Source organism: Calidris pugnax, unplaced genomic scaffold (genome assembly GCF_001431845.1).
Source record: "Calidris pugnax isolate Ruff unplaced genomic scaffold, ASM143184v1 scaffold210, whole genome shotgun sequence".
Taxonomy (NCBI): Eukaryota; Metazoa; Chordata; class Aves; order Charadriiformes; family Scolopacidae; genus Calidris; species Calidris pugnax.
Window position 1 is genome coordinate 620,656 of NW_015091004.1, and position 23,756 is coordinate 644,411.

General features: G+C 41.3%; 2 protein-coding genes across 2 annotated transcripts in view; both read left to right on the top strand.

Annotated features, from left to right (window-relative positions):
• LOC106895936 (ubiquitin carboxyl-terminal hydrolase 40-like) overlaps positions 1-700 on the top strand; it is a 24,635-nt gene extending 23,935 nt beyond the window's left edge. Inside the window, exon 6 of the mRNA XM_014955607.1 lies at positions 509-700. Within this exon, the coding sequence (XP_014811093.1) occupies positions 509-700 (192 nt within the window). The remainder of the gene's footprint in view (positions 1-508) is intronic.
• A 61-nt stretch (positions 701-761) lies between these two features.
• Positions 762-20,802, top strand: LOC106895937 (ubiquitin carboxyl-terminal hydrolase 40-like; the record flags this gene model as incomplete). The annotated part of the gene is made up of 16 exons (XM_014955608.1): positions 762-860; positions 1,434-1,598; positions 2,191-2,337; positions 5,590-5,733; positions 6,458-6,586; positions 7,065-7,166; positions 7,450-7,557; positions 9,386-9,707; positions 10,696-10,777; positions 11,810-11,981; positions 12,857-12,941; positions 14,195-14,265; positions 15,528-15,844; positions 18,175-18,301; positions 19,537-19,594; positions 20,749-20,802. Coding segments are annotated over exons 2-16 (2,080 nt in total), but the record flags the coding sequence as incomplete, so codon positions are not given.
• Positions 20,803-23,756: the final 2,954 nt, after the last annotated feature.

The following is a 23,756-nucleotide window of genomic DNA, read 5'->3' on the forward strand; positions in this document are numbered from 1 at the left end:
GTTTGACGTTTAAGAAATATTTTAAAATACTCCAAGCTGCAGAGATAACATTGACCTGGGTCAGCTACTGTTGTATCTCCACGTAGAGTCCGTGCCAATTGTTTACAGGGAGAAACAGAAATAAAATTGTTGTTAGATACAACTTCAGGAGCTTTTCCTTTCTTTTTAGAGGAATATTTTTCCAACAGTAGTTAGTGTTCTTGTCCTTTAAATACTTAGATTCTTAAGTTGAACTGAGCTCAGATCAGATTAGATTTAGACTAAACTCAGCGTTTAGTCTAAATCTACCCAAGTGAAGGTGTCTTATGTGGGTTATAGTTAATGTAGCTACTCAGAGAGCATACCTTAATTAAGAATAACAAATTATAATAATGGTAATAATTTACTACTCAAGGTAGTAAATAAATGGGTGGTTATTGAGGCAGCTTTGTCACAGCTAATATATGTTGTTTTTAAGCAATAAGCGAAGCAGATGGCCCTATTTTGTATTTTTTTTTTAATCATGCAGGAAATGAGGCAGCACGATGTGCAGGAACTAAATCGGATTCTGTTCAGTGCTTTGGAAACTTCTCTTGTGGGCACTTCAGGTCACGACCTCATTAACAGATTGTACCACGGGATTGTTGTCAACCAGATTGTTTGTAAAGAATGCAAGAACATCAGTGAGAGACAGGTAAAGCCAGATGATTTTCCAAGATAAGTTTTGTTCAGTCCATTGAAGATACTTTAAATGTTCTTTTTTTTTTTTTTTTTTTATTCCTTTACAGCTTCAACGGTTATTTGCCCAGCTTCTGCTCTTGGACCAGCAGGCTGCATCTACGACAGACCTTACGGAGAGCTTTGGGTGGAACAGTCAGGAGGTACAAATCACTGTCAGTGACACCATAATTGAGAAACCTTTTCCTGAATGGAGATGTTTTTCAAGTTTGACGTTTAAGAAATATTTTAAAATACTCCAAGCTGCAGAGATAACATTGACCTGGGTCAGCTACTGTTGTATCTCCACGTAGAGTCCGTGCCAATTGTTTACAGGGAGAAACAGAAATAAAATTGTTGTTAGATACAACTTCAGGAGCTTTTCCTTTCTTTTTAGAGGAATATTTTTCCAACAGTAGTTAGTGTTCTTGTCCTTTAAATACTTAGATTCTTAAGTTGAACTGAGCTCAGATCAGATTAGATTTAGACTAAACTCAGCGTTTAGTCTAAATCTACCCAAGTGAAGGTGTCTTATGTGGGTTATAGTTAATGTAGCTACTCAGAGAGCATACCTTAATTAAGAATAACAAATTATAATAATGGTAATAATTTACTACTCAAGGTAGTGAATAAATGGGTGGTCATCGAGGCTGGCTTTGTCACAGCTAATATATGTTGTTTTTAAGCAATAAGCGAAGCAGATGGCCCTATTTTGTATTTTTTTTTTAATCATGCAGGAAATGAGGCAGCACGATGTGCAGGAACTAAATCGGATTCTGTTCAGTGCTTTGGAAACTTCTCTTGTGGGCACTTCAGGTCACGACCTCATTAACAGATTGTACCACGGGATTGTTGTCAACCAGATTGTTTGTAAAGAATGCAAGAATATCAGTGAGAGACAGGTAAAGCCAGATGACTTTCCAAGATAAGTTTTGTTCAGTCTGTTGAAGATACTTTAAATGTTCTTTTTTTTTTTTTTTTTTTTAAACTCCAAAAATAATAACTTAATTCTTGAGTGTGTCACTGGTGGCCTTGTTGAATCTAGGTAGTGTTAGAGTGCTGCAGGCTTGAAAATGGGAAAATTATGTAGGACTGTTGTTAAGTCTTGGATGGCATTTTCTAAACCACCTACATGGGGCTGTGACTCAGGTAAAAAGCAAGTGTTATTGCATCTTCTGAGTTGGCAAGCATTGCCTTGAGTAGATGTAGTTAGCAAGAGAGCTGAACAGTGGGGTAACAACAGTAAAACATATCTTTACAGTCTTTTATGCTCTTTGTAATTTAGAAAGGTCTATTTTCTTGGTTTTTTTGTTTGTTTGGTTGGTTTTTTTTAAATTACTTTCTCTTCTGTGGATGTGTGGGGTTTTATTTCCATCAGTAATGAAGGCAAAAAGAATGCTTAGATCTGCTGTGGTGAATAAGAAGAATATTTTTCTACTATACTGTGAACTTACACTGCTTAACTACCTTACTTCTTGTTGTACTTCTGCACAGGAAGACTTCTTAGACCTAACAGTGGCCGTCAAAGGTGTTGCTGGCTTGGAGGAGGCCCTGTGGAACATGTATGTAGAAGAAGAGTACTTTGAAAATGAGAATTTGTATCAGTGTGGAACCTGTGATAAACTTGTTGAAGCTTCGAAGGTAATGCATTGGTGATTCTCAGTGTTCAGTTTGCTAACCATTATACATGGCTGTGTCTATATCTTTATCTTTAATCTATATCTTTAATCAGAGGAACTTTGTTTACGTTGCTGTGTCTGTGTCTTTATCTTTAATCTATATCTTTAATCAGATAGTGTATAGCAAGAGGATGCCAAAATCTGACCTGTGTTTTAAACCTCAACAACTATGTCAAGAAAAGCTCATGTTGAATGTTCTTGTGGTCTTTAATCCAGCTGATGGTGAATGGGGTGGCGTGTAGTTTCCAGAGTATTGCCTCAATCACCTCTACAGGCACCTGGCTTTGGGCATTTCAGAGGATAGGCTGAAAGAGAAGCTAGAATATAAAAATTAAATAAATAAATGGCTCCATGTAATTAAGAAAACCATGGAAATTCTCTCCTGAAGAACCCAAATGGGAGAGAAAAATAATGAACAACTGTTATTCCACACAGGCAAATGGCATCTGTTGATCCAGGTATTGCATTGTTTCCCTGATGTGGATCAGGGTCTTGCAGTGATAAATTAACACCTCAGTAGGTGTTTTCAATATGTTCTGTGTTTGAAATATATTCTATATTGTATATTCTGTGTGCTAGAGCCTTCAGGTAAGTAAGAATGTATTCATGCAAGGAACCATCCAGCTCTTCTAATGTGGAGGACACCAGGTGTGTTTTCACAGTGTTTGCCTGTGGTGTTTCCACCTGGCAGCTTCTGGTACCACCACCAGCACTTTGTGTCCTCTCTCGGTGAGCTTTTCAGCCATATGCCACATGCCAACCCAGTGGCTTCCATCCATGGGCACCCCCAGGAGTTTCCCTCCTGGGAAGGAGGGAAAGAGGCCAAGAAGGAGGAGGATAAAAGTTCAGGCAGCAAAGTTGCAAAGGCGTGTTCCTGTGGTCAGGATATGGACTGTGAAGGTCTTCTCCTTCAGGCAGTAGCTTGAAGATGCTTTTGAAGGACGCCAATGGGTCTATCTGTGGAGTTGTTGCTGCTTTGTCATAGTGGAGTGAATGATTTACTGCTTTGACCTGTGCTCAGCTATGGGTGAGAACTGTTACTTTGGATTTTTTTGGGTTTTTTTTGGTCTAAAATCACTTGTACAGCCAAATGCAGTGACCCTTTTCCTTTGCTGAGTCATCGGAGTTCCTCAGCGTTCACCAGAGAGCTGTTGACATTAACGTGGAAGGGAGTGGATGCAAAGGCAAGCTGAGGAGAGATGAAGTTAATCAGTGACTCAGGAGTTCAGAAGCATCTGCCAGTGCCTCGTGTGGCTTGATCTATAAAGGCTTATTTGTGTTTAAACTTTGCTGGGTTCAAGGGAGTGCAAGGGAAGAGTTGTTTACCTCTCAAATGTGCTTATCTGTGCAAGAAGCCCATGGGGACTCTGGTACTGGGTAAGAAGTCACATAGCTGGGAGATGCCAGGGTGTGAATGGACAATCTCAAGAAAGAGTTGAACAATCTCATGGTCCAGAACTTTATCAAATTCTAATTATACAGTCTGATTTTCACCCTTAACTTGGAAGAACATGCAAAATCCTTTGTGCCACTAGGCTCTGCGATGTAATCTTTGTGATTGACACACATGAAATGCCTAAATCAGGGAGGTTTTTACACACTGTGTGTGTTCCTGTGAGGGTCTGTTACAGCTCTGCAGGTGGAGAGTTGGATGGAGGCATTGGAAAGGCTCAGAGGCGTGTCTGTTGAACCAACACTTGGATTCACAGGTGATAAAAGTTGGTTGGTTTTGCTTCACACCAGGGTTCCTGATGTGCTCACACACAAAGTTATTCAATCTTGATTAATATTTTCCTTGCTAAAGTGGATTATGTTGACTTTCCTGCCTTGAAGGTCCTCTCCTGGATAAATGAGGGAGACCTATCACTTGCTTGGTTATTCTGTGGCTGGCTGTAGGGTCTTCCAAGATACACCTACGCTGTGCTGCACAGCATTGTGCTTGTTTACTGTAGCCCACAGATCTTAGTCAAGGCCCTTTTCTTCAAGCAGGCTGGCAGATCTTAGGCAAAATGCCACTGTGATATATTCTGGTGACATTTTTCAGACCATTTCTGTTGCATTTGGAGGCAGCCTAACAGGACATAGAATCATAAAATGGTTTGGGTTGGAAGGGACCTCAAAGATCATCTAGTTCCACCCCCCTGCCCTGGGCAGGGACACCTCCCACCAGCCCAGGTTGCTCCAAGCCCCATCCAGCCTGGCCTTGAACCCCTCCAGGGATGGGGCAGCCACAATTTCCCTGGGCAACCTGTTCCAGTGTCTCACCACCCTCATAGTAAAAAATTTCTTCCTGATCTCTTTTTTTCTGGACAATATACACTGTGCTGTGGTTTTGGGAGGAAGGGAAGGGCTTAAGGGTCTGGCACCGGGGCAAGGAGTTCTCTGGGCCACCACCATCAATGGAGAGAGGAAACCTACCACCATCAATGGAGAGAGCAAACCACACAGCAAACTTCTCTAATTTTATATTGAATGTGACATTCATGGTATGAAATAATGCTGCTGGGTCAAGTGCCCAGGCTTCACTTCTCCTCATCCCCGCACGTGACAAGACTCAAACACTGAGACCTTGAATCCCACATCCCAGAGCTGGCTATAAAGTAAATATTTTCACAAATTCAGACATTTGAACCTTCTAAAAGTGCAGTTTTCCCCAACATCAGAAGAAAAGTTAGTCCTGCGTCGCTCAACCCAGCACACACGTGTTGCTCTTCTGCAGCACCTGCTGCTCAGCAGGAGTTTGTGTTTTTTCTTGGGGCTTCCAGGGTTGGTGTGGGACCATTGGTGGTAGGTGCTGTGGAGATGCTGATGGCTGGGAAGATGCTATATGGTCTGACTTCATGCCTAAGCACAAACCCAGGGGTTTGAAGCAATTGCTTCTTAGTATAAAAATCAAGAAAATCTTCTTGCAAAGAACTCCTGGGCTACGGAAATGTATTTACTGACTTGAATTTCAGCAATGCCCTCCTTCATTGCCTGGAGGAAGATAAAGTATGGGACTGGTGAGCACCATTTGGGGAAGGTGTAGGACTTCATGGAGGGGAAGGATCTGGATTGCTTTTAGAATGTCTAGTTGGTAGGAAATTCAGAATTAAGGAAGACAGTTTGAAAATTAAAACGCTGACTTGATGGAAAGTAAAGAGTTGACCGTAGCAAAGTAGAAACATTATTCCATATAACCATGTGCTTACAACTTTTAAAAATCATTTTACAGTCTGCTAAACTCCGCAAGTTGCCACCCTTTCTCACTATTTCTCTCCTGAGATTCAACTTTGACTTCGAGAAGTGCGAGCGATACAAGGAAACGAGCTGCTACACGTTCCCTATCCGGATAAACCTGAGGCCTTTCTGTGAGCAGGTTTGTGCTGTTTATATTTGTTAAAGTTTGTATATAATCTGCAGAGAACCAATATCTCAAGGCAAAGTTATCTTTTGTTTTGCGTTTTGTCGGGTCAAAGAATTTGAGAAACTTTGTGGGGTTTCCTTCTGTCCCCAATTTGAATTTTTTGGAATTCGGATTTGTTGCCCAAAAATCCACTTTCTAACTTTCTAACTGAATGGGAAATGCCTTGTAGCTATAGAAGGGGAAATAATTACCTAAAACTTAGTCTGACATTTTCTTGAAGATGATCACCTGGAAACTGAAATTAAATTTGGGTTAATATTGTCACTGTCTGATAACTTCATGTGTAAATTTAGCTATATATTTTTTACAGGCCTGTAGTTATTTCATTATTTTAGGAATGTGTCTTTGCATTCATCTATATGTATTTTGATTATAAACAGCTATAGTAGTGCTTGATATACATAATAGAGGCACTGTTATTGAAAAAGCAATTTTTCAAAAGACAGGTTGAGCTGTTCAATTATTTGTATCAATACTTAATTATTTTAAATTTCCAGTATTGTTCAGTCATGCCTAAAAAGTTGCTTAATAAACCTTTTTTTTTTGTCTGTGGTTTATGGGTTTATGTCAGTCCGTTGCTTCTTACCTGAAGCTATGCTGATGGTATAAAACTGACCTTGTGTGACAGAGTTACTGATATATATTATTGTTGTTATTATTGTTTTTCTTTTTAAAGACTGAAATGGATGATTCAGAGTACATGTATGAGCTCTTCTCTGTTATTATACATAAAGGTGGCTGCTATGGAGGACACTATCATGTTTATATCAGAGATGTGGATGAATTAGGAAACTGGCAGTTACAAGTAAGTCCTGAAGGTTCTTCTTCCTTGCTTGATATATCTAATTTTTCAGAAAAGTACCTAGTGGATAAAATGTACATCCAAACTGATCAATATTTTGGTCTCTTACCTCATGGAGAAGGGTAGTTTTCCACAGTATGTGGTATTTGTTAAGATTTTGTAGCAAATTTTAGGATCTGCTAAACTATCTCATGTTACCAGGCTCACTATACATGAATTAATCTTTGCTCAAGAGCAGCACAGTCATTTGAATGGATGACTCTGGATGGCTGTTTGTAAATAAAGCCTTTTTCTCTTAAAAAAAACTGATAGTTGATGTTCTGTATGACATCATACAGTCTGTAGCAGGTGCCAGAGACAGCGTATCAGAACTTCCTTCACACTTTAAAATGCATCCTACTGCTAATACAGATTATAATAGAAAACAGCTATTTCTGTGTGAAACAACAGTATTTGTGAGCCTATTGTTTTTCTTCTACAGGAAGAAGAGGATAGACTGATTGAAGATAACACTTTAAGAGATACCGAAAATGGCCAAGAAATAGAAAATCCGTTGGCTGTCTTGAAAAGGATTTTATCAGAGGTATGGTATGTAAGGGGTTTACTGCTTTGATTTTGGTGTCTAGGAACCTAGAAGGGGTTAGTGTATGTGAGAGTGGGCTGAACTTGTGAAGCATATAAAATTTGTAACTTAACCTGACTTTAACAGTGTCTCTTCATACAGAAATCAGCCCTTTTTGATTATTTCTTAAGTTGCTTACCTAAGCTGTTGCAAAGTGTAATGTCACCTTGTCTTGTTAACAAGTAGGAAAGATTTGAGCACTTCAGAATTGACTTTTGTGGCCTTTGTTTTAATTTCTCTGTAGGAAGAATCTAAACAAATTCCTGTGGATCAATTAGGGCAGAAATTTTTGGAGAAAAATGGAGTGTCCTGGAATAAGAAATACAGAAAACAATGTGGAGCGTTACGGAAGGTACTTAACCTGACTTTAACAGTGTCTCTTCATACAGAAATCAGCCCTTTTCGAGTATTTCTTAAGTTGCTTGCCTAAGCTGTTGCAAAACGTGATGTCACCTTGTCTTGTTAACAAGTAGGAAAGATTTAAGCACTTCAGAATTGACTTTTGTGGCCTTCGTTTTAATTTCTCTGTAGGAAGAATCTAAACAAATTCCTGTGGATCAATTAGGGCAGAAATTTTTGGAGAAAAATGGAGTGTCCTGGAATAAGAAATACAGAAAACAATGTGGAGCGTTACGGAAGGTGATACACATGTATTTTACTGTTATGATAACTTTATATTCCTATTGAATAGCCCGTAGGATGGTGATTGAAAATACTGGCACTTGGACTAGCAAGATAGAGCGTGTGTAAGAGGTTTGTAAGATAAATTAGTAAACTGGGAAACATGGAGAAGACTCTCAAGGGACCGTCTACTGAAAGTGTTGGGTAGTTGGTGTCCTCCCCCATCTCTCAGGAGCCATGGTTTTGTTTTGTGTCATTTGGACACCAAGCTTGTTTGAAGAATCTGCATGCTGCTAAAATGCAAGTAGAGAACCAAGTGGATAAGCTGGGCAAAACAGTGTGAGGAGGCTTTAAGTTCTTGAGATGCCACAACAGGCAGTGTTAATTTGTGTAGGGTACAGCTCAGCAGACCAGGATTGAGCTCAATATCCCTGCCTGGCAAATATAGAAGGGAGCATTTCTCACAGAATCACAGGATGGTCGGGGTTGGAAGGGACCTTTGGAGATCATCTAGTCCACCCCCCCTGCCAGAGCAGGGTCACCCAGAGCAGTTGGACAGGAACGTGTCCAGGCAGGTTTTGAGTATCTCCAGAGATGGAGAATCTACAACCCTCTCTGGGCAGCCTGTGCCAGGGCTCTGACCCTCAAAGTAAAGAAGGTTATCCACATGTTCAGATGGAGCTTCCTGTGTTCCAGCTTGTGTCATTTTCCCCTTGTCCTGTCACTGGGCACCACTAAGAAGAGCCTGACCCCATCCTCTTGACAGCCACCCTTTAGATTAAGCATTGATGAGGTCCCCTCTCAGTCTTTTCTTCTCTAGGTTAAACAGACCCAGGTCTCTTAGCCTTTCCTCATCAGAGAGGTGCTCCATTCCCTTCATCATCATTGTAGCCTCCACTGGACTCTTTCCAGTAGTTGCCTGTCCTTCTTGAACTGGGGGACCCACAACTGGACACACTGCTCCAGATGTGGCCTCACCAGGGCAGAGAGGGAGGATGACTTCCCTCGACCTGCAGGCCATGCTCTCTTTCATGCACCCCAGGAGGCCATTGGCCTTCTTGGCCACAAGGACACTTTTCTGCAGAGACTAGGGATTGTAAAGTACCAGTGCTGGGAGCTGAACTGGTTGGGATGGTACCCTATAGAGCATCCATCACACCCTAAGCTGCCTTTCCAGGGACAGAGCGTACACACTTGTGAGAAGTGTTTTAAAAGCACTCCAGTGTCTGAAAAAAGCCCTCCAAATCCAGAAGTTAGTCTGCTTTAATTCTTACTGATGTTAAAAATAATTATTTTTGCAGTGTCTTGCACGATAGTTCGAAGTTATACAAGAAATGAAGCCAGCAACAGAGTAGAAAAGATCAGACAAATAAGTGGTGGTAGGAAAATTACATTTTTTCTGTCTAAACTTAGAAAGAGGTGAAGAGGCACCATAAAATTAAGTTTGAACGGATGAGTTTTGGGTATCGATTTGAGGATGAATCGGGTGAAGTAGCTAATGCAGGCTGCTGTATTTAAAACCGGGTGTCTTCTTAATCTTGTCCTTGCTTTCATTTTAGTATTTGCAGAACCACCCTCAGATCTTTCAGTTCAGTCCCGATGAAAATAAGGTTGGTTTGAAGGAAAAACACAAGGTCCTGTTTAAGTCAGATTCTCAAGGACAAGATCTCCAAAGCCCTCCTCAGAAGAACGATGTCCGGTGGAATTCAGAAAAAAACCCTACGAGGCAAAGGGACAGCTCTGCTGGTTGCCACTGGTTTGATCTGAATGATTCGAAAGTCCAGCCCATCAAGGAGAAGGATATTGAGAAACAATTTCAGGGTAAAGAGAGTGCCTACATGCTGTTTTATCGAAAATCTCAGTTAAAGAGACCGCCTGAAGGTACACAAAGCTCGTCTTGCTATTCTGGGGGCTTCCTTCGTTGCCAGTTTGTTTTCTGGAGGGGAAAAGGCTGTTGGGCCTTTCTGTCTTCTCCCAGAACTGAAGATACAGTTTTCTTTCTAGTGCTCATTTAAAAAAAGGGTTAAGAAGGGTTAGTTAATAAGATAGACGGAGATTACCTCCAAGGAATTAGCGACCGGTTAATTGGCTGTGGCTGACACTAACTCTTTTCTGAACCTACACTTCAGAAATATTCATAGAATCGTAGAATTGCCCAGGCTGGAAGGGACCTCCAAAGGCCATCTAGTCCGACCCCCCCGCAGTCAGCAGGGACACCCCCAACTAGACCAGGTTGCCCAGGGCCTCGTCGAGCCTCTCCTTGAATATCTCCAGGGATGGGGCCTCAACCACCTCCCTGGGCAACCTGTTCCAGTGCTCCACCACCCTCACAGTGAAGAACCCTCTCCTCATCTCCAGTCTAAATCTGCTCCCCTCCAGCTTGAAGCCATTGCCCCTCGTCCTGTCACTGCAGGCCTTTCTAAACAGGCTCTCCCCAGCCTTCCTGTAGGCCCCCTTCAGGTACTGGAAGGCTGCTATTAGGTCTCCCCGGAGCCTCCTCTTCTCCAGGCTGAACAACCCCAGCTCCCTCAGCCTGTCCTCGTAGCAGAGGTGCTCCATCCCCCTGATCATCCTTGTGGCCCTAATTTTAGCAGAACCTCTCCTGCTGGCACAAATAGGAGTTGGTGCTGAGAGCATTCATGTCTCAGTTTCCCTTGGGGAAAGACTGCTGGGAAGAAGTAAAAGCGCTTGTTTTATTCCTTGTATCATCTTGCCGTTTAATTTTCTCTCTTATGAAAGAATGCAACATGATTGCTTTGAATTTTCAATGATTACTGTACTGTAATGTTGCATCTTGATCACTTTTCTTGTTTGCCAAAAACACATGTTAAGCAGCTGAGGCCAAACTAGCCTATATTATTTGTTGCAGCGCGAGGAAATCCAAGGTACCAAATTCCTGAGCACCTTCTGAATGAAATGAATGCTGCTAATACTGAGCTGCAAATGAAGAGGTATATTAATGTCAACGTACCAATCTCTTAAACAGCATTCTTAATCTGCAGATTGCCAAAGTGATTTAAAAGGAAAGAAGCTCATTGAGTGGAGTCAGATGCTAAAATGATGCAATGTCATAGAGGTTAATCGAGGAATACAATTTGTACAGTCCAGATTCTGCCTTCTACTGGTTTTCTGCCTCCCTGTTAGTGGTGTAGCTGGGCTTTCTACAGAATTTCAATGGAAAGCTACTTGCAATTTAAAATTGCACCCATTTTTTATGAAAATCAGTGCAACTCTGGAAGGAGAACGGAACGCTTTCTTAATTACGTTTATAGAGGGGAGCTCTCCATTGGGAGGAGGAATGACTTGCTTTTCTGTGAAACAACAGATAAATGGTATCCTTTGCCAGAAACGTGGAGGGGAAAAGCTAGGGGTATTCAGGTTGGTTGAAATTTTTCCTTCTGTTGAGGAACACCCAGAAAACTGATGATACGCCCGATTGGCAGTTAAACTATCAAAATACAGACCTGCACAAGAGACACAAGTTTTGTGGGATCTCTCTGTACTGGGTGAATGTCACTCCTTTATTTTTTTTTTTTTTTAAATGCTGTGTTTGCTGCTACGTTTAGCTAATACAGCTGGGTGCAGGTATAAAGCTGGAAGGCCTGGCTGTGTCTGTCCTGACTCCCTTTCCATCCAGTTTTTCCTCTCTCTGCGTTTCCAAAAAAAAAACCCAACCGTATAATCTCCACGTTCCTACAGATGAAATTTGCTGTTCTGTTTAGAAAGGTAGAAGCAAGGTGTAGAAACACACAGAAAGCACTATTCTAGTGCTTATGGGGAGGATGTCTGTGCTAGCTCTGTCATATCACATGGAAATCACTGTCATCTTTGTGCACCTCTTGATGGAGGGAGGAATGTGACAGTGAACTTAGCCATGGGGGTGATTGGTTCCAGCTCAACTGCCCAGAAGCATCTCTGAGATAAACTAACCCATTTGTCAGGTGTTAAATTCACTGCTGTGTTATTGTGTTGTTCTTCCAAAGAGAGGAATGTGACTCTGCAAACAACGGCGTTGATTTGCATCTCCATTTGAGTTCCTGTTACAAATTTCACAATGGGGCTCTGCATCCTTCTCATACTTGGAGAGAGAGCGTTGTGGATTTGACTATTGATAGAAGAAAAACTCTAGGAGACCTTCGACAGTCAGTATTCCAGGTATTTGCTGCATTAAATGAACTCAAACACCTGATTTTTTACGTGAGCTGCAACAACATTTAGTTATGTATTTATACCACATTTTTTATCTCGATGAGATAAAAAAATTTTCAACAGTAAATATTATTTTAGGAGGCTAAAAATTAGATGGATTTACACAAAGGAAACACTGGTTTGAGGTCTGTTCTTGAAGTATTGAAGCATCCATGAAATTGATGAAACTTTAACTATGAAGGCTTTAAAGGCCTCATAAGCAAATTATTTGTAATTTGGGCAGCTTGTTCATGGGCACGGATTGATGCTCTGCAAAACTTCAGGCTTATTCTTCACGTCCCATTTTGACAGATTTATTTGTGTTTGTATTTTCAGGGAGCTAGCTGGGCTTAAAAGGAAAACAGAGTAGATTAAGAAAAAAGAGAAGTAGTTAGGAAATATTTAGCTTAACTATTGAATGTGGTATCTTTGCATTTATTCTCTACTGTGTTATAGGAATATGACAGTTGGTAAAATGCTTTTTAAATGAAAACTAACTCAATTTCAGGAAGTGCTGTTTGCTTTTCTTGTACCTCACAACCTTCAGTTAGTGGCCAGTTGAAACTTTATTTTTCTCTGTCTGGTGACTAGCCTGAAAGGCCAAGTCCTAAATCCTTGCTTGTTTTCCATGTTATTAGGCTTGTAGAATCAAATAGCTGTGATTTTTGAAGTGGCAAAGTGAGCTTGGTAGCCAGGCTCTAGCAGCTTTCAGCAAAGTATTATTATTTTTTTTTAATTATTCAGTTTTTTTTTTAATTCTTCACGATTAGATGTTGGAATCTTGAAATATTTTTTTTTAATTATTCAGTATGATTTTTTTTTTTTTAATTCTTCCCAATTAGATGTTGGAATCTTGGGAAGGAGACATGATTCTCAGTATTGCCAGGCCTTTACCAGCAGGACTGCATCTTTACCAGATACTTGATGGTAAGACTACTGCATACAAGGCTTCCATGTTGGTTAGATGTTGTATTTACTGCAGACATCGAGGATTTCATATATAAATCATCTTGGAGTTGTGTATTACTGAACACTCTTCAACCTCAAACTTAGTGGAATTCCACTGCTGTTATTTAGGGCACTTTATTAATGAAATGAAAGTTTTAGAGACATTTGTACATAACCTTTGCTGTGAAGTGCAGTAAGACTGCAGATGTTATGCAAGTTAAACATATTTGCTGACAAATGTGTATCAGTCTGTATTTTGACCTTGATTTGCTTATGAATGTTTGATTTCATAGCATTTACCTGGTAGCTAGAGGATAGGCTATAAGAGAGGAGCCAGGGTGAAATAACAAAAATGTAGGTTAAATCTAAGCTGAAGTAGGAATTTTGTAAAGGAAAATGTTTACATAAGGAGGACATTAATTTATTAGGAGTACATTAGTATTTTAAAATCATGAGTTCTGTCGGCAGCAATTCTAGGTGTTAGTCTTTAAAAGCCTATTATTCAGCCATTTTTGAATTTTATAGTCTTTATGGCACTCACAGCTGCTGTCAATATTCCTCCACATACTAGTACAAGTTCTTTAAATGACAGGGACTTTTAAAAAAAAAAAATCTGAATCTCACCTGCAGCAGGAAGGTAAAAGAAGCTGCAGCAGGAGCATTAGTATTGCAAAGAATGAGCTTGGAATGTACAGTATGTAACTCGTTTATTAAATCCAAGCTTTTTTATTTTAAATTACTGATTCACTGTTAAATCTCAGGTAGATAATCCTGACCAAACAACTTTGCCAAGTGCTAACTTGAGCCTCGGTTTGCAAGGGAAATTGAATTGAAACCCAGTATTTGGATTATGGTTATTATATTATATTGTAGTGTTTGTATAGTATAATGTACTATAATCTTATATTATAGTATTTGATTAATCTGCAGCCCTCTGCTTAATGAGAGTGCCCTAGGGGTGTGTACCCACTTGTGTTGCTCTTGCTGCATGAGTGAACCCTAATTACCCTCTGTAAATGGCTACACTTGAGCCAGCGTGGTTTATTTTTCATTTTTAAAGTGTATTATTTCAATCATTTTTCATTGACTAGCTGACCCTCCTCATCTGTTTCATGGAGGGCAACAACTTGATGATTTGCTCCTTTTTAGGAGATGTATTTTTTCATTGACTAGCTGACCCTCCTCGTCTGTTTTTGTGGAGGGCAACAACTTGATGATTTGCTCCTTTTTAGGAGATGAGAGGACACTGGATGGCATTGGGCTGGCTGATGGAGCAGACATCTTCGTGTGGAATGGCAAAGAGGTAAAAGCACCAAAACCCTCTCTTCTTGACAATTCTGAAGAAATAAGATGCAGTTTCCAGACATGGGTTTTGGAAATGCTGATTTGTTCTGCAGGTGTGCTGCTGACAGACCAGTTTTGGCACTGATTAATAGCAATGCACGAACAAAAACTTAATGCCCTGTAGTGAATAATTCCACATTTAAAATTAGACTTATGAATGACTAATTCTATGTATGGTCTCCCTAATGTACTGTGCTTCTTTTTCTAGTGTTGCATCTTCCTTTTAATATCAAGGCTTCTGCATAACTTTCAAATACTTGTCTTAGTGGTTACGCAACATAACATTTTATTCCATCTCTGTACTGGAATAAAATTTTACTTTTAAAATATTTTTGTTATAAAAGTATACGTTTTCTTCCTCATTTATCACCCAGCCCCAAAAATGAAAAGAAAACATCTAGTAACACAATTTTTCTTGTCGTGCTTGTACTTTTGATATGGTCTTCACTACTCCAGCTTCCTGCCTGATCAGATTGCTTTTGTCAAGGGGCTGTATTTTTGGTTGAAATATCAGAAAGGTCAGATTTTAAAGTCTTAACTCTTTTGACCTGCCTCAGTCACGCTTTGGGGTAGTTCTTTAATATCTCTGAATTTCTTTATTCTTAATCTGATGGAGACCAAGTGTCCACTGGTTTCCCAGCTACTGTTATGGATATATTTGCTGTACATGCAAGTATCTCAAGGGAGGGTTGAAGGAGGAGGGAGCCAGACTCTTTTCAGTGGTTCCCAGTGAGAGGACGAGGGGCAACGGGCACAAGTTGGAACATAAGAGGTTCCACTCAAATATGAGGAGAAACTTCTTCACGGTGAGGGTGGCAGAGCCCTGGAAGAGGCTGCCCAGGGAGGGTGTGGAGTCCCCTTCTTTGGAGATTTTCAAGACCCGCCTGGATGCTCCTGAGTAACATGCTCTAGCTCTAGGCAATCCTGCTTCAGCAGGGGAGTTGGACTAGATGATCTCTATGGTCCCTTCCAACTCTAAAAAATTCAGTGAAATACAGACCTTTGGAACAGACCTTTAACATTATTCCTTCTCTTCCTAACACCTTTGACATCTTCTAGTTGTTTGTTCAGTAGGCATTTGGATAAAGGTGGTTTATTTCTAATGAGGAGAGAGCATCCATCTTTGTCTCTCAACCATAGTATTGTTGTCATTTATTGCTGACCAGCCTTTTCTGTGTTTTATTGATCACCTCTGCATACATCTTGCATTCCTGACTTCAGGTTGGTGGCACAAAGGTGATGACGGGCCCTGATCACGAACCTGTGGTCGTAAACGTTCTTCGTTTGGCGGAGTATAACGAAGGAGGGAAGGGCCAGCATTTCACAGAGTCGCAGCACGTCTTCTCATGCAGCACAAAACTAGGTGATCTGCGCAGAGCCCTGGCACCATCAGGAGGAATCATCTTAAAAAATGGCTCGGGACCAGATGAAGCCAAGAACTGGGAGGTTTTTCTTGAAGAAGATATGAGGGAAACGCTCAGAAGCGTTGGTCTCGCGGATGGATGCTCAGTACTAATCTTAGACAGCCATGACCAGAGGTAACCATTTTGATAACAATTATAATGTAGTGCTGGGAGATACGGTTTAGTGATGGTGTTGCTTTTTGTTTGTTGTGTGGGTGTCTATTTTTGTCAAAGTTAAGTTGACCGTTGGACAAGATGATCTTTAAGGTCCCTTCCAACCTAGAAGATTCTGTGATTCTGTGATAATTCAACAAAAAGTCAATTCTGACAGAATCTTTTGAGTTAAATTATGCTAGCTACATATATATTCTTTTAACTAATTGTCACTTTGAGCTTTCATTCAATATAATGTAATCTTAAATTTTGGGGATCAGGTACCTACTAACTATTAGATATTTCTCCGCTCTTGAAGCACAGATGCAGTCACATCCTTTGACTTCATAGAATCATAGAATTGCCCAGGCTGGAAGGGACCTCCAAGGGTCATCCAGTCCGACCTCCCCGCAGTCAGCAGGGACACCCCCAACTAGACCAGGTTGCCCAGGGCCTCGTCGAGCCTCTCCTTGAATATCTCCAAGGATGGGGCCTCAACAACCTCCCTGGGCAACCTGTTCCAGTGCTCCACCACCCTCACAGTGAAGAACCCTCTCCTCATCTCCAATCTAAATCTGTTCCCCTCCAGCTTGAAGCTTGAAGCCATTGCCCCTTATACTTGTAAAGGGAAAAACCTAGCGAAAACAATTTCTGCCCAGCCTGCTGGCCCATCTTTGGCATAATTTCGGAGGTTTGAGTTGCGTGGATCTCTGAGGGACTTGGTGGGGATGAGAGGACACAGCAGTATCAGAAGAGTATGCAGCTCTGCTGAACCTCCCACTTGAATCTGAAGTTGCTAGGGACAAATTTCTGGTCTTGTTTCACTTCCCAGTGTGTAGCCCTGAGGTCAGGCTCCTGTTCTCAGAGACAAGTATAAGCTTGTTACATACATTGTTACTGCCTTCATAGTTGAAATAGTATTGTAAAACTGAGATTAAATCAAGCAATGAGGGTTCTTCACCAAGAACTGGTTCTGTGTTTGTATATGGTAGCAGAGAGACACAGAAAATCTCAAATTTTAGTTATGACTAGGTATGCCTTTACCATATTTTTTTTTTCCCAGAAGCCTTAAACCCAGCCTCAGAAAGTGACTCTGAAATACCTTCAGGAGCTCAAGTCCTATTAAAGCCAGTTACCAAAACATAGTCCAGAGGTGCCTGGATGCTACCTGAGGCCTCTGACTCTTACTCTATAACATGCCATCTCTATTAATGACCTAGGCATTATTGGTTTGCTTTCAGTGCTTATAAATACTCAAAGGGAGGGTGTCAAGAGGATGGGGCCAGTCTTTTTTCAGTGGTGCCCAATGGAGAGCAGATCTCAGGAGAAAGACCTTGGAGTCCTGGTGGACAATAGGATGGCCATGAGCCAGCAATGGGCCCTTGTGGCCAAGAAGGCCAATGGCATCCTGGGGGGCATCAGGAAGAGTGTGAGCAGCAGGTGGAGGGAGGTCATCCTGCCCCTCTGCTCTGCCCTGGGGAGGCCCCAGCTGGAGCACTGGGACCAGTTGTGGGCTCCCCAGTTCCAGAAGGACAGGGAACTGCTGGAGAGGGGACAGCAGAGGGTACAGAGATGATGAGGGGCCTGGAGCATCTCCCTTGCAAGGAGAGGCTGAGGGACTTGGGTCTTTTTAGTCTGGAGAAGAGAAGGCTGAGGGGGGATCTGATCAATGTTTATAAATACTTAAAGGGTGGGTGTCAGGAGGATGGGGCTGGTCTTTTTTCAGTGGTGCCCAGGGACAGGACAAGAGGAAATGGGCACAAACTTGAATAGAAGAAGTTCCACCTCAACATGAGGAGAAACTTCTTTCCTGTGATGGTGGCAGAGCCCTGGCAGAGGCTGCCCAGGGAGGTGGTGGAGTCTCCTTCTCTGGAGACATTCCAACCCCACCTGGACACGTTCCTGTGGGACCTGCTCTGGGTGGCCCTGCTTTGGCAGGGGGTTGGACTAGATGATCTCCAGAGGTCCCTTCCAACCCCATATCATTTATTTAGCAAATCATAAGAAGTTCCACCTCGACATGAGGAGGGCCTTCTTTCCTGTTGGGGGTGGCAGAGCCCTGGCAGAGGCTGCCCAGGGAGGTGGTGGAGTCTCCTTCTCTGGAGACATTCAAAACCCACCTGGACACGTTCCTGTGGGACCTGCTCTGGGTGGCCCTGCTTTGGCAGGGGGTTGGACTAGATGATCTCCAGAGGTCCCTTCCCACCCCATATCATTCTGTGATTCCGTGGTTTATTTGCAAGCTTTGGTATTTAGCAATCTAGGCCAGATAAGCTATAATTTTCCTGTCTTTGATCATTTCATTTGTACAGCTTCGTGAATGCGTCAAGTGGCAATTTGACTGCTTTTACATATGACATCAGCTGGCTCCAGGTTAAAAACTTCTGTGGGACAGATGATGAAGAGAAACACGTAAAAATTACTGCCACGATTGAAACGGTAAGAAGTCCCATATAACATTGCCTGTTTCCTGGAAAAGCTTGGCCTCAGGGCCAAGGGATTTAGCCTCAGGGCTGCAGTTTTTCTGTGATCAAAAAAGTGTGCAACTTGGAGTTACTGTTGCTGGAATACTCTGCTGTATAATAAGACTGTAATGTTTGCAATTTAAACCAGTGCAGTTTACATTACTGTGTTTTAGTGTGAAAGAGTTTCCTTTTTGGACCATCCTGTAAATGTATATTTGGTGAGGCCATGTCAGTAAACAAAAGATAAAAGGGGAGGAAAGTATTATTTCTTCCTTTCAACACAGGATAGAAAAAAAATACTGATTTTCCCCAAGTGGTGGACTTCTCTGGTATCTGTTCTGCCCTTTAAATTAGTTTTTGTTACAGAAAATATGAAATGCTCTTTACTTTTGCTCACAAAATTACTATTTGTGAAATACTAGTTTTTTTGATAAAGTAAACGCCACTTTACTTTCTTTGAAAATATTACTTGAAAACAGTATTACACACATGTTATGATACCAGTACCTTTATTTATTATATGCCTGTTTCCTGGAAAAGCTTGGCCTCAGGGCCAAGGGATTTAGCCTCAGGGCTGCAGTTTTTCTGTGATCAAAAAAGTGTGCAACTTGGAGTTACTGTTGCTGGAATACTTTGCAAACATTACAGTCTTATTATACAGCAATTTAAACCAGTGCAGTTTACATTACTGTGTTTTAGTGTGAAAGAGTTTCCTTTTTGGACCATCCTGTAAATGTATGTTTGGTGAGGCCATGTCAGAAAACAAAAGATAAAAGGGGAGGAAAGTATTATTTCTTCCTTTCAACACAGGATAGAAAAAAAATACTGATTTTCCCCAAGTGGTGGACTTCTCTGGTATCTGTTCTGCCCTTTAAATTAGTTTTTGTTACAGAAAATATGAAATGCTCTTTACTTTTGCTCACAAAATTACTATTTGTGAAATACTAGTTTTTTTGATAAAGTAAACGCCACTTTACTTTCTTTGAAAATATTACTTGAAAACAGTATTACACACATGTTATGATACCAGTACCTTTATTTATTATATATATTTGATACGATAACGTTAAGGAAATGTTTTCTCAACTATGTATAGTGTTAACAGGAATAAGAATATAACGATGATGCATTTCAAGTGAAGACTGCCTTTTGTGGACTGGCAGATTTGTTACTGGCATTAGAGGTGTTAATATTGCTTTTTTTTTATAGGTGATGTCAGATATCAAAATGAAAGCAATACGGGAGCTTCAGCTAGAGGAGGAACTAGGTAAGTCTTCAGCTGCTTTAGTTTTAGATCTGATCATGTTAGAATTTAGTGGCTGGCTTTTCACTTTTTGTATCAGTCTATTCAAAACAACAAATCCACTGCTATTAGGAGTTTTTTGAGGAAGAAAGGGTGCAAAGGACTTAAGTTTCATCTAATCTTGAAAAATACTAGTTTTTTTGATAAAGTAAGCACCACTTTATTTTCTTTGAAAATATTCCTTGAAAACAGTATTACACACGTGTTATGATACCAGTACCTTTATTTATTATATATATTTGATACGATAACGTTAAGGAAATGTTTTCCCAGCTATGTATAGTGTTAACAGGAATAATAATATAACTATGATGCATTTCAAGTGAAGACTGCCTTTTGTGGACTGGCAGATTTGTTACTGGCATTAGAGGTGTTAATATTGCTTTTTTTTTTTGTGATGTCAGATATCAAAATGAAAGCAATACGGGAGCTTCAGCTAGAGGAGGAACTAGGTAAGTCTTCAGCTGCTTTAGTTTTAGATCTGATCATGTTAGAATTTAGTGGCTGGCTTTTCACTTTTTGTATCAGTCTATTCAAAACAACAAATCCACTGCTATTAGGAGTTTTTTGAGGAAGAAAGGGTGCAAAGGACTTAAGTTTCATCTAATCTTGAATAAAAGCGTTACTCTTCCTAGCTTAAAAAATAAATCAATGTAGATCTTGATTAAAATACATTTCATGAAGCTCTTAGTTTTCAGAAGCTGTTAGAGAAGGAATAACCTATTACACTAAGAATTGAAGAAGACTGTTCTTTTTTTTTTAAACCTTATTTCTTGTTTTAAGAAACTCCAGTTTTCTTTCTTTAAAGCTTTTGTTGGTGTCTTTACCTTTTGAAGCACTCGATGAGTTTCATAGTATTTCACTGGTTGTGGCTAGCAGCTGGCTTCAAAGAGCAAGTAATTGTGCACTGAAAGGATAAAAACTGAAACTGTTCACAACATCTCTAGGAACCTCTCTCCAATTGTACTTTTGATGTAGTACCTCCAGAGAGAGGCCTCTAAGATAAACCTGTTGTTGTCAGTAATCCTAAATATGTTATCTGTCTAAACTTCTGAGCCAGATTTCCTATTTGAATTACTTAATACCTCTTTCCCTCTTCCCTGCCCTTCTTGTTCCAGTGAATGACAGCTGTCTTAGACCCATTAATGGAAATGGGAAACTTCTTTCTCCAGGTAAATTTATTTATTTAATCATCTTTCTGTAAGAAGTTTTATCAGGAGACTTTAAGCTTCGCTCTGTCCTTTCCTGGGAGAAGTACACACATGTAACAGCACTAATTTCCAGGCTTAACTGAAGCAGTTATGTGTGGGTTTTTTTTCCCCCCAGATTTATTTATTAGCAAAAAGCTAGAGGTTAAATTTAAATGCTCAGCTTGTTTTTATTACTTGCTTTCCTAATGAGTAAAACTGCTTAGCTTACCTGCCGTTAACAAAGTAAAAAGCCTATTGTTGTCAGTAATCCTAAATATGTTATGTGCCTAAACTTCTGAGCCAGATTTCCTATTTGAATTACTTAATACCTCTCTCTCTCTTCCCTGCCCTTCTTGTTCCAGTGAATGACAGCTGTCTTAGACCCATTAATGGAAATGGGAAACTTCTTTCTCCAGGTAAATTTATTTATTTAATCATCTTTCTGTAAGAAGTTTTATCAGGAGACTTTAAGCTTCGCTCTGTCCTTTCCTGGGAGAAGTACACACATGTAACAGCACTAATTTCCAGGCTTAACTGAAGCAGTTATGTGTGGGTTTTTTTTCCCCCCAGATTTATTTATTAGCAAAAAGCTAGAGGTTAAATTTAAATGCTCAGCTTGTTTTTATTACTTGCTTTCCTAATGAGTAAAACTGCTTAGCTTACCTGCCGTTGTTCATTGACCACTGGCCATGTACTTCAAGACTGGGGGATTTAGCAGAAATTTCTGTTTCCCCTATTGATTGTATAAATTGAAGAGTCTCTACAAGGTCCGTTTTGAATCGTATTTAGTAAATCTGTGAGCCCATGCAGGCAGGATGTAGGAACAACCACAAAACCAGGGATGAAAGGCAAAGAACAAATTTCTTCTCAATACCTCATGGGTTGGGGAGTCTCCAAAGCAGTGCCCTGGCAGAGCAGGCAAGCAGGGGATGCAGGCACCACGGAGTGAGAGGATCCTTGTTAGCAAGGCAGTGAGAGAGCAAGAGAGCTCACACTTGCTTCTCTCACCTGGATTTCCAAGGTTCACAGAATCACAGAATCTTCTAGGTTGGAAGGGACCTTCAAGATCATCTTGTCCAACCGTCAACCTCACTGACAAAAATAGACACCCACACAACAAACAAGGAGCATCATCACTAAACCAGACCTCCCAGCACTACATCAACCCGGCTTTTGAACACCTCCAGGGATGGTGCCTCAACCACCTCCCTGGGCAGCCCATTCCAATGGCTGAGAACCCTTTCAGTGAAAAAATTTCTCCTAATATCCAGCCTGAACCTCCCCTGGCGTAACTTGAGGCCATTTCCTCCTCTGCTGGGTTCTGGCAGGCAGTTTTCCACTGGGCTTTGATCTCTTCAGCAGCAGGGCAGGAATCTCTGGGAATCTTCAATAAGGTGCCCCCGAGTCCATCCCAGGCTTACGTTATCCAGGTGCAGATGTTCTACTTTTTGAGTGCACAAAACTAAACAATTAGTGTGATACACATGTTTTCCAGCACCCCAGTTGCGAGTCACTTGAGCGTCTTTACACTCCTCCTCATCCATCTTCTTTATGTTCCCACTGTACATTACAGAGCAACTTCCTAGATGTTCTAGGAAATAAAGTCGTTGTTCCCTGTCTTTCTAACTTATTTTCCCTGAAACAAAATGGCCTAAAGGTGTGAGAGCATTGCACAAGGTTGAATTTCAGGACAGCTTGAGCAGAAAACTTGAGTCGGGTGGTTACAGCATCCTGGCCTGTGTCAGGAACAGCGTGGGGAGTAGGGCCCGAGAGGTGATTGTCCCCCTGTACTGGGCACTGGTGAGGCCTCACCTTGAGTACTGTGTCCAGTTTTGGGCCCCCTACCATAAAAAAGACATTGAGGTGCTGGAGCGGGTCCAGAGAAGGGCAACAAAGCTGGTGAGGGGTCTGGAGCACAAGTCTTGTGAGGAGAGGCTGAGGGAGCTGGGGGTGTTCAGCCTGGAGAAGAGGAGGCTGAGGGGAGACCTTCTTGCTCTCTCCAACTCCCTGAAAGGAGGGTGTAGAGAGGTGGGGGTCGGTCTCTTCTCTCAAGTCACAGACAACAGGACAAGAGGAAATGGCCTCAAGTTGCACCAGGGGAGGTTCAGGCTGGATATTAGGAAAAATTTTTTCACTGAAAGGGTTCTCAGGCATTGGAATGGGCTGCCCAGGGAGGTGGTTGAGGCCCCATCCCTGGAGGTGTTCAAAAGACGGGTTGATGTAGTGCTGGGAGGTCTGGTTTAGTGATGATGCTCCTTGTTTGTTGTGTGGGTGTCTATTTTTGTCAGTGAGGTTGATGGTTGGACAAGATGATCTTTAAGGTCCCTTCCAACCTAGAAGATTCTGTGATTCTGTTATGGAGGAAGCACCATTAGGTTCCTATTCATTGGGAGAAGGCAGCTGGTGTCTGTGGTTTGTGAAGCACGCTGAATAACATGTGGATTTCTGCTTTTGTAAGAGTGGAGGAGCACGTTCATGCCGTAGCCTGCTCTTTTATTTGCATGAACATGTGGTGCCACTTGTCACTATTTAACTGTGCTCCTGATGGCAAGCGTTCAGCAGAAGAGGACCCCCAGCTTTGCCATTGTTGGGGCAGCAGTGAGAAACTGAGTGCTTTGTGCTTGCTGGGAAACATTTCTGTGTCTTTGATATTTTGCATTAGTAAAACATGGCCAGGAAGCCAAGGAGAGATTAATTCCCCTCCATTCAGCGCTTGTCAGACAACACCTGGAGCATTGTGTCCATTTTGGGGGCTCCCCAATGTGAGACAGAAGCCCTTACTAAGTAGAGCCAGTCCAGAGGAGAGCACCCAGAATGGTCTGGGAGCTGGAACATATGAGATAAGAGTGAAGCTGGGTTTTTCCAACCTGGAGAAGAAGAGGCTTAAGTGGAGGAGGAGTAATTGGAGTAATCCAGGACACCCAACATGGCTTTAC